Consider the following 15,871-nt stretch of genomic DNA (forward strand, 5'->3'; position numbering starts at 1 on the left):
TGACGTCGTCCACGCCGGCGTGCTACAAAGAATTTTTCGAACGTTGCTGACGCAGGGGGATATTCACAAGGTGAGGAATCCACAGGCAGATACTGTATCTGCCAGAAAAAGCGTTACCGAAGGTACGCAACTTGTTCTTTGGAATTTAACCAGAAATGCAGCCAATTTTAATGCAATATTGTCTACTTAGAGACTGATCTTTGAAGATTCTGTTAAGCCAGAACCTCACCCTAATTTCTATCTTGTTTCTGATAAATATTAAGTACTTTATAACAACATAGTAATGTGGATCCTTTGCACCTTGCCCTGATAATAAACTCTTACTAGACACGTACATGTCCAAGTGCCAGTGGGTGGAAATGACTCCTAGGCACACCGTAACCAATGGGGTAAAGGTTGCTGACGCTAACCCAACCCACTTTGGGTATTTTCAAGATGGTGAAAGTCTTCAGTCATACTCAACTTGGGCTCTGCTGGCTAGGAAGGTGTGGGGAGTTACTATGGTAATCAGTGTACTCTTACATCGAACACTAAAATCCTGTTAGGTACAGCCACTGTACCCACAATAAGCCCAGACACTGAAGTCTGGCCAAACTAAACGGGGTTAATCAACAAGTAGACGTGGATACCCAAGAATGGTTGTGCTGTTCCTGTCCTTTCAAGTGCACCCCCTAGTGTTCAATGTAAACCCATTAGACATGTCCAGCAGGCTTTGACATTCAACCAGGGTGTGACACTGTAATGTGAAAAGGGATGCTCACAGCATATTCCAGAAGGTTCTGAAAAGTTATCTCTGCCAAATCAAGTCAGCCCATTGTGTCCTGGGAGACTTTTTAGACTTTTTTTTTTATACACCATTCAAAGTCTAATCAACGACTAGGAGAAATTTGACAGCAAATTAGCTTCCAGGAACTTAAGGCAGAAAAAGGGTAACTTTAAAAAAAAAATGTTCTTTATTCTAAATCTGACTTTACCATTAAAATAGTTGTATTTTTTTCTGGCTAGTCCCATTCCCGAGGTACAACATAGTGATTTTTAATCCATACTCTGGTTTTCTACATAGGACAGCTAGACCTGCTAAAGTGAAAAATAGCTTTTAGGGGCTTGTCACTCAAAGGACATGTCAACATTAAGGGGCCTATTTCGATGTAGGTCAGCAAGCCATCGACCACAAAACAGAGGCTTTCCGACCGACTTCGACGGTTTCAATTCCGACAGCCTAGTTACAATCTGGGCAGTCAAAATTTGAAACCGGCTGGATTCGGACGGGCTCAGGAGCCCGTCTGCCAGTAGGGACCGGCCCGTAATCCCAATTGACGGCGTTTCCGCTGTTGGGATTATGATGCTCTGTTTCCGACAGGCTTTCCATGCCGGGCTTTCTGACACTGAAAGCCTGTCGAAAGGCGAATTTGAGGCCCCTAGCAGGACCCCCTTCTCCTTGCGGCCTCCGGTTGGGGGTGAATGGGTCCCTATGGTGCTCCCCTGTTAATCCCTGCACCATGTGGCAGGCACCTTTAGGTGCACATCACACGGTGCAGGGATTACCGGAATCGCCCAATTCCCTATGGGAGCTTGTGCTACTGCCGGTTTCCGGCCGCAGCGCCAGCTCTCATAGAGAAATGGGAGTATGCGACTGCACCATGTGCGGTCGCATTGTAATTGTATTGCCTGTTCCGAAGGTCGGTCAGTCCCGAGACCGCAACTTCTCCGACCGACATCGTAATCGAGCCTAAAATTTCTACTGGTCTTAATTTTAAATACCATGCATTCTACATTGTGGGCTACAAGGCCTACAGATGGATGGCTTATTAATGAAAATTGAGGTTTTGACCTGTCAAAAGGGTTTATTTTGGGAGGACGAATTGCAGTATTTACACTGCTACAGTCTGGCTCCCAAGGTAGGAATGAAACCATTTTTGCAGTTGCACTGCAGTGGATTACTCAATAGGTGCTGCAGTTCACTAGTGGCATTTAACTTCCAGGCTCTGGCTACACCCTGTACCTTAGACAGACAAGGTTTGAGGTCTAAAGAGATGAGACCGTCCGTTTTGTAAGGGTTCTTTATTCCAAAAAATAATTTCCTGAATTTGGAAACTGGCCAACGTGTTTCACGACATCAAGGCCGGTTCATCAGTGCCTATGCATTTACCATTGTCATTACATGTTGCAATTCATGTGCTACTTGCCATTCATTTCTTTAAGTTTACAATAAGTTCGGAGCCCGTTGGTCCAGTCACCTCCCTCGGACACGGGCTGTGGGGCGTGGGTGCAGAGGTACTTTGAGGTGTATAGCGTCGGTCGGAGACTCAATCTTTGTCTTTGGTTTTGCCTAAAGGAGCATACAGAACAGCTTGGTTACTCTAGGTGTGAGTCTCACTGTCCCTGAAGTCCCTCGTTGTGCAGGTCGGTTTTTTCCTTGTCTGGGCACAGCAAGCCTTGATTGCTGCAAGGGGTCCGGTATACAGGGTATTGGAGCTGTGCGGCTCCAATTGGTCCTGGCATCCCCATACTTGGAGGGGGGATGGATCTGACCTGTGGGAGCACGGTGACTATTTCCTGTGCGGCTGCTTCATCGGTAGTCCCCCGTGACCAATAGGAAGGTGAACTGGATCTTGCTTCTTTGGTGCCTGAAGTTGCAGGGGAGTAGCTCATTTACTCCAAGAGACTTCCTATGGAGATTTGCGAAGCACTGTCAGTCCTCCGGCTTTCTTGGAGTCTGCACAGTGGCAGGTCAAGTCTTTCTCCACAACTGTCTGGTGCAGCTGGCATGGTTGGTGCCAAATCAGTAGTTGCTCTTCGGTTCTCATGTCTGCAATCTTCTTTGTTCACTCCTGGCATCAGGGGTGCCACCAAAATACGGTATAAAAGGGCATTACAGAAAGTTTCACGTTTTAGCAAATGGGCTACCCACTTTCATAGTGACTACAATCTCTATATAACCACTTAATGTGGGAAGTGGGCATACCCCTGACCCAGAGGACCAAATTCCACCAAAAACCAAGATGGTGGTATTTTCCTAGTGGTGTGCACTTCAGGTAGCCACCTTAGGGGTGGTACTAGCTTGAGGGTGAACACAACTCCTCCTGACTAGCTAATTTTCCCGCCTGTCCTTGTGTCATATGGGCCATGGTCTGGGGGTGGCATTTCTCTTTTCTGAGGCAAGCCAGGGTTGCATACCAAAGGTGGTGGAGACCTTTGAAGCCTCCTGCCTTAATATGCTCATTACTAGTCATCCTGCTTGGAGGAGGTGACAACACCTCCTGCCACAGCAGGCATTGTTTCTGCCCGCGGAGAGTGCGGGCTTTCACCTCCAGGGGGTCAGAGAAACATCTGTGGTTGCAGGCTGTACAGTACCAGTCAGCCAATACACTAGGGGACGGTAGGTTTTCAGAGGTACCTCTGGGTTGCATGTATTAATAAATCCATCACTGCAGTCAGTGCGGGTTTATTAATACGAGGTGTTTGATACCAAACACCATAGGTTTCAGTGTAGGCATTATGTAGCTGGGAAACTAGTTTTGCCCAGTGCCCAGTACATACCTTAAGATGGCTTCCCTGTTCATTTTAACTGTTAGTAGTTGCACTGGCCAGCACAGGAGCATATCTGCTCATGCAGATCTTTCCTCATATGTAATATAATGCACCATGCCTTGGGGCTGTAGGGCCTGGTGTAGGGGGGTGACTTAAAAATGTCACATACAGTGTTAGGGGACATGGCACACGCCATGTTTTCTCTTTTCAGAGCACCTTGTCATGCAGCCTGCAGTGGCAATCTTTGAGATTGATGCTGGGTTCCTTAGAGTGGCACGATCTATGCTGCAGCTCTCAGGGACCCCCTTTAGTACCTATGCCCTAGGTACCAGGCGTACCACTTAATAGGGACTTACAGAGGTGCTAAAGGGCTGACCATTTGGAGATCAATTGAGCAGTTACCTTGTTTTGGGGAAAGAACACTGAGGACCTGGTGAGCAGGAATCCAGTGCAATGGGGACATTGTGAGCAGGAACCCAGTGCACGCCAGTCCAAGTTGCATCAAATACCAGGCAAAAAAGTGGGGGTACCACTGCAACAAGTGACCTTGATTTTGTGAAACCCGTTTTGGCCAGTTTTCCATTCATGAAAAGAATATATTTTTCTGAATAAAGAACCCTTGCGAAATTGACTCATCTGTTAAGACCTGGTCTGTTAGTTTATGCGGTCATTAAGGGGAAACTCCAGCGTATCTTTGAGGGTTTAGTTGACTGACTTTAAGAGCCTCTGAATCCCCCTCCTGTTAAACACCTTGAACCATATACCAAGGACGTACAGGTAAGTTAAATATAGGAACTGGGAGGGAAGCACAGGCACTTTGCTACTGGTTAACAGCGTAAAGTGCACAGGGTTCTAAAGCCAGCAGAAATATAGGGTCCAGCAAAAGGCGAAAATGTCCTACAAGTACTTCTAGAAATTATTGTAGAATAACAAATAAAAAACACAGGTTATTATGTTGGCACTGCCCATAAGCATGCCTGTGTCTCAATTTTGTTCTAAGTTCAACAGACCCCCTCCCTTTTCCTCTCAGGGCCATTGCTTCATAAATATAACTTATTGCCCACTTGTACAGTTTTAGAGGCTCTTGCTATACCCCAAGTCACTGCTGAGCTTAAATTCTTATTCAAAGAAGCCTGTAACTTATTAATTTTGAATAATACTTTATTCAGTTGAGTTTTCATGTACTCCTTTTCATTTTTCATTGAAATGGTAAGCTTGAGCGTGTAGATTAAAATTATTTCACACTAACATTGGAATACTGTTTTTTCATTCATTTGAAAGAATTGAAGCACTCAACTGTGCCTGGGGGAGGGACGGGAAAGATCTGATACACCTCTAAGGTGCAACGGTATTTATCATTTGTGTTTTATGTTGGCTTCTTTCACGCATTGAAGAGCACGGCTTTCAATTATTCTTCCTTTTGAAATAGAAATATATTTAGATTGTTAGTAGCTTAAATGCCTTTTCATCCCATTCAGGTTTATGCTGTGAAGACTGTATTACAGCGTCCTCTTAGCCTTATCCAAGGTCCTCCTGGTACAGGAAAAACTGTGACATCAGCTACCATTGTATACCATTTGGCGCGCCAAGGCAATGGGTAATTTGTATTTTATTTAATTTAATTTTTGTTATCTTTAAACAAATGTAATAGTTGTGTGACTCTGTCCATTAACCTCCCACCCACCCCCACTGAACTACTTGATTAAAAAGTAAAATAAATGTATATGATATAAAGAACACCATGAAGCGTATTCTAGTATATAAGATTTGTCTATGGAATGGCTTATTTAAGACATTCATAGTCTTTCATTTGCCTCAGAATTAACAGCTATACATTTTGAGCTCTCTTGCCCCTAAACAGACTTGACTTGCACTCTTCAAAAAGTGTAGGTAAATAATGAATATTCATGAATTGTGGACGTCCTTTATTATTAAGGTTGCTTTTCTGTACAGTAAATTCATTTTTTGCCATCATTTTTACAAGTATAGGGCTATAAAGTTAAGGCTTGCCATTTCACTCTAAATGTACAAGTATTTAACATTCAAACATAGAATTTTTCATTTGAAATATGGTCTATCCATATCAGTCCCCAGTATGATGGTATTTTACTTATGTTTTGATTGGCATATTTCAAAGATATCTCTGCATTCTCGAACTGAAGTTCTGATATAGAAGAAAAGATATTTAGCTGCAGTTAGTTTTTGACTCATAAATTTGCTATTTAGTATGCAGCAGTAACTAAACATGGAGGGAAAATGGATATCTTACTCAGTATTCTTAAGAGTTCCTTGCAATTTGCAATCCAAAACCTAAAATCTTGAAGTCTTATTTAAAAACACTTATGATAAGATAACTGTCCACAACTTAGAACCTTTACTCAGAAGTATATGGCTGAGATACCCGCCACCCCCTCTCAACACAATCCCCAAGGATGGGAAACCGGAAACGTTCTGAACTTTTGGAAGACGGGAGGGAGTGACCCTCCCGGCCGTATTTATTAAAATATGAAACAAAATTAAAACGTTAAAATAACAGTTTCATATTAATGTACAATTTCATTTCCACATTTGCGATGTTTGGCTAACCTTAACATATACTCTAATACAGAGGTTCTCCTAGCCGAACTAACATCCTACAAAACTTTAAATTGAAATTGTACATCCTAACGTTTAAGGGCCAACTGCAAGGTCGTAACCGGTGTCAAGATCCCTAAACCAGACATATCCCCCTCACTTGTGAGGGGCGACCGCACAGAGGCGTACCTCAAGTGCATTTACCAATTTCCCTTGACTTGACGGGGGCCCCAATAAACTCGACGCCATTTAAAGGTCGTCCGAGGACTCGTGTGAGGTATCTAGAAGGTAGCGTAGACCCCCTCCCAAACCCCACACAACTTACCACATCTGCCGTCGCAGATGTCCTGGCCCCGGGAAATTCCCCAGGAGGGGGCTGTAGCCCCTCCTACCCAGGAAGGGGCCTTGACCGCCTTTCCTTTCCTTTCGGCGGCCCATCCTTAGAAGGGACCGCCTCCCCGTTGAGGGGCCAATGGCCACCTCCCTCGAGCGCTCCCATCCGTAATGGGTGACGCCCACCCATAGGGATCTTCCAATTACTGCTCACCGATCATGACCTAACCGCCACAGGCCGGATAGTTGACCGGCTATCCGGACCCCCCACAACACTCCTGCCTAAAGGTCATGTCATAAAGTCCTTAGCCAAGCTATCAGATCTCCTATGAGTAACTCGTTCCCCACCCGGGACAAATGAACACCATCCCCCAAATACATACTGTCCCCTTTAATACAACCATGCGAAATAGAATGCAGTGTACTTGAACGGAACAATCTACTCACTTTATTATTAATTTTCCTTACTGAATGATTCAGAGCAGAAACCGAAAGAGCCCCCCGCCACACTTTCCGTGGGATCATATGGGACCATGCAATTGTGCACCCTGGAACTCTCCTTGCTAACCAACTTACAGTGGAAAGCATTGCCTCAAGAAGAAGTCGTCTACCAGTGGTCACCAAATCGTTGCCCCCAAGATGTACTATGACTATAGACGGCGGTGACCTCGTCCGCCCTAACAAACCCTCGAAAAATGATCGAAACTGGTCAATACAGAGCCCGCCCTTTCCGTAGAAGGACACACTGTACCCGTATTCCCCAGCCACGTGAATCATGTCACCTGCTTTGAATACGTCCGCGGCACGCCTCACGTATGAGTGGCCCACGACCCACACCTCCTTTTTCACAGCCGGTGATGTCTGACCGCTGGCCCGGTGTTGGGTCGACTGCACAGTCCGCCCCGCCTCGTAGGCTTGCGCAACTGAAAACCAAACAAAAACAAGAAGCGTGAGTACATCATTACAGCTTCACAACATGTGCAACCGCACATACCTTTTATAACAGTTCGAGGACCAACGCCCCACACGTTTAACTTGTTCGACATTCAGACCCCTGGCTGTAGCCTCTGTAGCAGCCCCTATCCGAAAGGAATGGGTCCCAAACTCGCCGGGGTTCAAGCCCGCGGCAGAAATCGACATCGCAAGCACCCGCTGAAACTGAAACCTCGTCAGTGGGGTGGCGTCAGCGTGTCTCAACAAGGTCCCCCCCCCATGATGCCACCCTTTGCGCTAAATATTCCTCTACGCAACTCACCGGGCACATGGAAGACCCGGGAATCCTTTGTATGATTATGCAGTCCCCCATCGCACCCTGATCGGTCTTGGACCTGACAAACGAGACAGTCATTGTCTCCCCCCTGACCTGAACGTGCTCTCGGCACAGTCCCCCCATGGTATCCTGCTTGTTCTTTGCCACTAGTTCGCTTACCCGCATAGCCCCATGGAATGCTAGCACAAAAGCGGCTCGGAATAACCTTCTTTCATACAGGGATGAACATGTTGCAGGGAGTACAGATAACAACAGAGCTAACCTATCCAGACCTATCGGGCGCCTTGCATCTACTTTGCGACCCTCAAGGCGTTGCCACCCACGTAGCGCTTTTTGCACAACGAAAGACGCAGTCGGGTCCTGAATCCCATGGGCCCTTGCCATAAAGGAAATGGCGGCCCGATGCCTCTGGGCCGTAGCCACTGATTTGCCTGCCTGATGTAACGACAGCAGAAAGTCTACTACTAGTTCTTCCTGGCCCCAAAGCTCTCCCCTAGCAGCCCCCACAAAGGCCCAATAGGATCGGAACGCCCCTTCATATGCCTTCCTCGTCCTGGGTGCTAAACTCTCTCCCACGAGGTTCTGTAGTTCGGGGCACCGAGAGACCAGAGAGCTTCGGGAAAGGGTGCCGCCACCGGGTCCGCTGTGGGCAGAAAACCCCAGAAGGCCTGCATACGAAAACGAGAAAGCGCATCAGCCGCTTTATTCATTACCCCTGGCACATGTTTTGCCTTAAATAGCACGTTCAATTGCATACACAATAACACAATTTCTTTGAGCAATCTCAGAATCCATTTGCATCGTGCTGCCTGGCTATTGATACACTCAACCACGGTCATGTTATCAGACCAAAACACCACAGAGTGATCTCTGAACCCCTCAGGCCAAGTTTTCAGGGCCACAAGAATGGGAAACAAGCATTTACAATGCAATGGTTTCGCCTTTGGAAAAGTTAGAGCTATTGGCATTGCTCATGACATTTCTTTTTTTTTTTAACTTATAAACAAACAACATTGTTATTTACATTGCCAACAGCTCTCGCAGCCCACACAGCTCTCGCAGCCCACACAGCTCTCGCAGCCCATACTCGGGGTGACAAATGCAAAATGAACTACTGATGGACAGAATGCAGAACAATGTCATGCATTCACCCCAGTACAGAGATCTGGGCCTAAATCCATCTTTTCTTTGCTCACCATGCCATTCCAGTTTGGACCCAGCCATATGCAAATCAGTCTTGACCCTGCCCCCAATGGGAACAGTCCAGCCATAACTGCCAGGCCTGCACTGCTCGGCCTGGATTCAGCTTTGCTCCTTCTGGGATCAGAGAGTGGTCAGAAAGGTGTGGAGCCGATGCCTCAGAGAAGGATGGTGGCTTGTGTAAGGAGGGAACAGAGCAGAGCACTAGAAGTTTGTGTCTCTCACCTCACAGGCTGTGCGAGGAGCTGTTGGAGAAGCTGCACCTGGACATTGCCATGCTGAGTTTGATCTTCCGTAGTTTTGATTTGACGTTGGCTCATTGGCTCTGGGACTTTTGGATACACCCGGTTTATTTCAGAATTGTGCTGGAGGGTACACGTGGTTGCCATGTTCATGAAGTGTCTAGGATTTCCCCTAATCTCTAGATGCAAACCCGATACGTGTTACCTACACATACTAGGGGATGCTGCAGACGATAGAGCAGCCCTCAGTAATGGTACCTCTGGTGCGCCTTTAGGCGTGTCTGCACTACTCTCTTCGTTGTGCATGCAAGACCAGAAGATGCCACCATGAGCTAGTATAGGCACTGGCAGGTGCGTATTCCATATTCCTTAAACTTGGTTTTTAACCAACTCCGACGTGTCCTAGTATTCGTACATTTTGAATCTAGATTGAAGACTATTTGAAGGTACATTCTTTTCTTAATTTCTCTCTCACAAAACAAAGCTCGCGCTTACACAATACTTCTGAAATACCACATATCTTTATTAATACCTTCAAATGGCTCTCCAACGCACTAGGTCCAGCTAAAATCAATATTTTATGTTTTTGGAGAACTAATGTTATACCAGCGCTTAATTCCTGGCTTGCAGATTTGTATGATGTGGCTCATTTTGAGAAAATGTCATATAAACTAAATGACAATTTACTTCGGTTTGATAATATATGGGGCCCTTCTTAGGTGTGTGGTGATTTTGACTCATTGTACTTCAGTGCCGATGGGTATGAATACAGGTTACGTCTGTTATATATTATTTGCATTTCATTTTCTCTTCCCTGTAATCATTCATTTAAAATTTAGAAATACAAAACAATGTGAAGTCACAACACTCTATGCTCAAAAACAATGCAAACGTCGCACAAAATACAGCCACAGTGCTGGCGAAGTTATTTGAAAGAGTACATCGCCCACACCAATATCCCGCATACTCACAGTGCACACGAACGCCACACCCCACATACACACAGTGCACACAACCCCACACCCTGCATACTCACGGTGCACTGAACCCCACCACCCACATACACACTGTGCACACAAACGCCACACAACCCCACACTCCGCATACACAGTGCACAGAATCCCACACCCCGCATACTCACAGTGCACTGAACCCCACACCCTGCAAACACACAGTGCACATAACCCCACACTCTGCATACACACAGTGTACATAACCCCACACTCTGCATACACACAGTGCACACAACCCCACACCCTGCATACTCACAGTGCACTGAACCCCCACACCCCGTATACACACTGTGCACACAACCCCACACTATGCATACTCACAGTGCACACAACCCCACATTTCGATACACACAGAGCACAACTCACTGTCAGTATACATGCTGTGTCGCAGGGTATTCGATCTGCCCATGTGCCCCCAATCTATGCACTCAGACTGGCCACAGTCTTTCTGTCTCTTTCTCTGCCCCTCTGCCGGTTGCCTCTCGCATTATCTACGTGTCTGTCGGCCTGCATGGCAGCTTCCTGCCCACCATCTTGCCGGTGTAACACTTTGCTAAGGGAAGGCCCCGGGCTGCAAGTATGACTTCAGGGGCCAAGTGATTTAGGGTTCTGCGTCACAGAAGCATTAATAACCCTGTTTGCAAGGAGCCTCAACAAAGACTGGAGCCCTGACCCCATGTACCTAAGTGAAGGTCTCATTAGCAAAACAATGCACAGCTGATCCGCGCGCCTCTCCCGCCTCGGACATCTGAGGTAATGCTGGACACGAGCAGGCGTCGAGGAGGCCAAGAACTGCAGGGGTAAAGCAGAGTTCAAGTCCGGGGCTTGAAAACTGGGGTCACCTTTCCACAAACTAGTATGCGCGGTTTATTAATGGACACAAAATACAGCCACTCAGCACCATCAGACATGTGTACTCTCCATGGCTAAGCGTCCAGCTATACAATTTATATAATCTTGGATTTTCCTATTTTTAAAAAAAATGACAGCCCTCAAAGCCAAGAATGTTTGCGCTATAATAACCTACTTTACAGGCCAACAGCAACCACATGGATTTTCGGAACCCAGGTGGCTACATTTCGACAAGGCTACTTGTGAAATGAAGCCCTGTTTGACACCAAACATCTGGGCCGTGGGAGCAGTGTGTGAGAGCCTGCCGGGCGCTATCCTGCAGCCCTCCTCCAGGTTATCTACAACTCTTTCCAAGCACATAAGCAAAACACCCTCTGTAAAAACACACAGTGGTTTATTGAACATTTACAACGTTTACACCATCAAATATTAATTAAACTCCACATTTTAAGATGGAAGTGCACACAAATAAATCGCCTTCAAGACTAGAACATCACAACACCGAGGACAAAAAAAAACACAACTGGAGAACAGCAATACCAATGGGAACACTGCTCAGCGGGTCCGTCGCCGGCTGCTCTATTGATCCATCAATGTTTGTGTCCCAGGGGGCTGCTTCACTCACAGCCGCAGCCGGGAGCCCCTGGACCGCGCGGGTGCAGGCCGGCCAGAGAGGCCCCTCGCTGGCCTCGGGGTGCGCCCTCTGTCTGTGCTCCCGGTGGGCTTCGCAGGGCCGGGACCCCCGTTTATCCTCACCAGGCCTCTAGTCTGTGCTCAGGGGTTCTGCGGACATTGCACATAAATAAACCGGACGGTTTCGAACACTGAGGAGAGAGAGTGGTCCAGGGCTCTGGGGGGCATCTACCAGCCTGAGGGGCGCCGGGGGAGCCGTTCACAGGGTCACCCAATACTGACGAATGCATCCACGTTGTCTGCACGCAGGATTATTGCATTACATTATCTTTGTATGTGTGCGTGTACATCCACGTAAGTGTGTATATGTGTGTGTGCCTATATATATGTGCGTGTATCTATTTATTTATTATATTTTGACAGGCAGAGAACATTTTATTAATTATATTTATGTATAAAGTACATTAATAAATAAAATACCATTCTCTGCGTGTCAAAATATAATAAATAAATAGATACACGAACGTATATATATATGCACAGACACATACTCGCACACATATACACACTTACATGTGTGTACACGCACACATACAAAGATAATGTAATATAGTGATACTGAGAGAGAGAGAGAGACAGATAATTTGACCCATGATCAGACAAATTAAAAAATTACCAAACCAAATCTGTTTCCGTAAAGGCACGCATGGCCACTATAAAGAGTTGTATGTAATGCGCATTGAAAAAAAAATTCAATCAATTGCTGCGTTTCGCATCCAGCAGAAAGAAGGCGCTGCTGAAATACGATCACTTCTGGGCGCTATAACCAGAGTGGTGCCCCCACACCATGACCTAAGGCTCTGGCAGTGCGCAGCAGGGGACGCTTATGAATTCACACGAAGCGTATCAGAAGGTGGACGAAAATGTTGTGAGGGAAGGGGCCCCTCTTAAAGAGGGCGAAGGTCTTGTTTTGGCCGGCCACACTGCTACTGCTTCCCCTGCACATTGAGTTCAAGGCAGGGGCCTGTGAGAGGGACCCGACACTGACACACGCGACCCCAACACCCCAGTAGACTGGCCGCAAGTGCCCCACCCTCACTATCAGCCTTTGTGTTTTACGCTGTGTATCCCGCGATACCCACCCCCATACCCCCCCTTCTCAATTGCAGCCAGTGGGTTCAGGAATGAATCCCACCCCTCCCAACCTTGAAAGCACAGACAACTCTGGACTCTCCGGCTCTCCCCTCCCGGGTCTCTCTGGATCCTCTGGACCACCCCCCCCCCCCCCCCCCACCACCACCCCCACGTACACTCAGGATCTCTCTCACTGACTACCCTCGAGAACTCGTCCACAACCCTGTTTTCCTGGCTCTGGCTGACAGAGCCCGGGCCTGCTCTGCCCCCGGGGCCCTACCCCTCTCATCCCTACTCTTGGTGCAGCCAGTCCAGCCCTAGACTATACTCTGGACCAGGCCCGGCCCCTCGCCTCCCGCACTCCCCAGCTCCTTCTTGCGCTTGTCTTCTTGTTGCTGACAGAGCCCGGGCCTGCTCTGCCCCCACCCCCCCCCCCCGGGTCATATTTACCCCTCTCATCCTTACTCTTGGTGCAGCCAGTCCAGCCCTAGACTATACTCTGGACCAGGCCCGGCCCCTCGCCTCCCGCACTCCCCAGCTCCTTCTTGCGCTTGTCTTCTTGTTGCTGACAGAGCCCGGGCCTGCTCTGCCCCCACCCCGGGTCATATTTACCCCTCTCATCCTTACTCTTGGTGCAGCCAGTCCAGCCCTAGACTATACTCTGGACCAGGCCCGGCCCCTCGCCTCCCGCACTCCCCAGCTCCTTCTTGCGCTTGTCTTCTTGTTGCTGACAGAGCCCGGGCCTGCTCTGCCCCCACCCCCCCCGGGTCATATTTACCCCTCTCATCCTTACTCTTGGTGCAGCCAGTCCAGCCCTAGACTATACTCTGGACCAGGCCCGGCCCCTCGCCTCCCGCACTCCCCAGCTCCTTCTTGCGCTTGTCTTCTTGTTGCTGACAGAGCCCGGGCCTGCTCTGCCCCCCACCCCCCCCCCCGGTCATATTTACCCCTCTCATCCTTACTCTTGGTGCAGCCAGTCCAGCCCAAGCCTACACTCCGGAGCAGTGCCCAGGCCCCACTGCCCCCCTCGCTCCCGCACTCACCAGGTCCTTCTTGCGCTTGTCCTCCTTGCCGTCGGGCCGTGCGATTTAACCAGGTCAGAACCATGAACAATAAAACAAAACACTAATAATAAAGGCTGAAGTCCATTTGGGTAGCCAAAGTTCAAATTAAAATTGGCATTTGGGTATAATCAGAATGAATTCAAGGTAGCAGTAATTGTAAACAGTGTGTACCATTTTGCCAAAGCTGTAGGAATGGTCTTGAGCTGTTAATCGGTTTCAGCCTTTCCCTTGCTTTTCAGAAACAAACTGGCCAAGTACATCATTAAAACATGTTAAGGCAAAAACTTAGCACTAAACGAAACATAACAGAGGATTCGAGTAGCTTGAAAGCCTCCATTTGTAGTAGCAGCATGTAGTGTGTATCCAGAAAGGGTTAATGTTTGACATTCAAAGAGTACGAACCAAGGACAAGTGAATGCACACCGCTGATGCGTAAATAACGAACCCTTTTAGAAAACACTAGATCAGAGACAAGCGTACAAAGAATAGATTCATTTGACCATAATGCACATATACATTCTTATTAATGTGTTCGATGCCCGATCTAAAGCTAAATTCAAACGCGTTATGCCACAGAGGCAAGGAGACAATATGTGTCCCGGAGGAACTGAAGGAGAGTGAACACCGCGCAGCAACTTCATGACTGCCACGAAGCAAGAGTAAACCGGGTGCAAAGAGCTAAATTTCTGAGTCCATTAAACCATGCTCTTTTCTTGTACAGAGCGCAGACAGCAATGGGGAGGGGCAAATGCAGCAAAGAGGCGGGAGATATTACCTTTAGCAATGGAGGAGGGGGCACAACTGGGTGCCCCGGGCCATTGCCTAGAGCAAAATGCTTGATCTCAAAGAAATTCCTGTGCACCAATTAAGCATTATGGCTAGTTTAATCTGATTTAAAAAAAAATCAGCTTAGTCGGTTCCTCCTACCTCCTGGCTCCACCCTCAGGTCTGCACCCCTTCACCTCTTGCCTCTCCGACCTCTGCAGTCTGTAACCTCTGTGAAAGCTCCAGGCAGTTTCCCGGTAGCTTCACTCCAGGAGGTTTCAATGCGCTGTTTGTACTTCAATTGCCGGTACCTCACCAGCACCTCCAGCTGTTAGGATGCCGGTCCAAAGAAAGAACAGCCAGTGGTGAGATTCGGACACAACGCTGCGTATCAACGCATCAGCCGGACATCAAAGCCCGTGCTTGCTGTGTTTGAATGATATATTTAAAGAACCGTCCAGTAGTGTTTGTAATTTGAGACAGACTCCGACTACCTGTAGCGCTTTCTTGAAAACAGTAAATTGGTTCTTACAGCCCATAACCTCGAAGGCTTCGAGTATATTTTCATAATTCAATAACACAGACGGTCGCGCTTCCGCACAAAAATGCTATTGATTTATTTTACTCTACCAGTTTTCTCAAAATGTGGGGCTCTCGTTGTGAGCATAATAAGTTCATCATCTTTTCGTGATGGGGAGCTAACCTCCCGATAGTGTTTAACTTAAAGGCACGCAGGCGAAGGCAAGGGGCTGGTGCAGTATTGCGTCAAGGTGGTTGCGGTTAACTTTTTAATGTAATTGTAAACCCTTAGGCGTGGAAGCTCTTCACTAACCGCTATTGTTGTACACAGCTCGGTGCTGCTCACTTTTTGCCCTGCGGGCGGGGCAGGGCAGCAGTCTTCATTGTTTTCTGGTTGCTGCCTTAGTACCGACATGGTACAAAAGGGGGGTGGTGATGGATCTCGGGATCTGCTACCAAGTGCTGTGACCGCTGCCCACTAGCAGCAGAAACGTTAGTTCGCTGGGGGGGGGGGGGATGGGGGGGGGGAGTAGTGCGGGGGGGGGGGGGGTAGTGCGGGGGGGAGGGGTGCGGGCGGGGCAGGGCAGCAGCCTTCATTGTTTTCTGGTTGCTGCCGTAGTACCGACGTGTCACCTTTCGGCCTCTTCAGAGCTTTTGAAGGTGGGGAGGCGTGACTGGGTATAGCGCCCTGAGCTGTAAAGCTGCCGAGGGCTGAAAATTGAGACATGGCAGATTGATGGA

The 15,871-nt window shown here is 47.9% G+C and overlaps 1 protein-coding gene across 3 annotated transcripts in view; it reads left to right on the plus strand.

The window, feature by feature from the left end:
* The window catches only part of UPF1 (UPF1 RNA helicase and ATPase), a 382,560-nt gene that overhangs the window by 173,586 nt on the left and 193,103 nt on the right, over positions 1-15,871 (plus strand). For all 3 annotated transcript variants that reach the window (XM_086947036.1, XM_086947037.1, XM_086947035.1), the window contains exon 11: positions 5,010-5,128. In XM_086947036.1, the coding sequence (XP_086803162.1) occupies positions 5,010-5,128 (119 nt within the window). The remainder of the gene's footprint in view (positions 1-5,009; positions 5,129-15,871) is intronic.

The sequence above is a fragment of the Lissotriton vulgaris genome, chromosome 12 (assembly GCF_964263255.1).
Source record: "Lissotriton vulgaris chromosome 12, aLisVul1.2, whole genome shotgun sequence".
NCBI lineage: Eukaryota > Metazoa > Chordata > Amphibia > Caudata > Salamandridae > Lissotriton > Lissotriton vulgaris.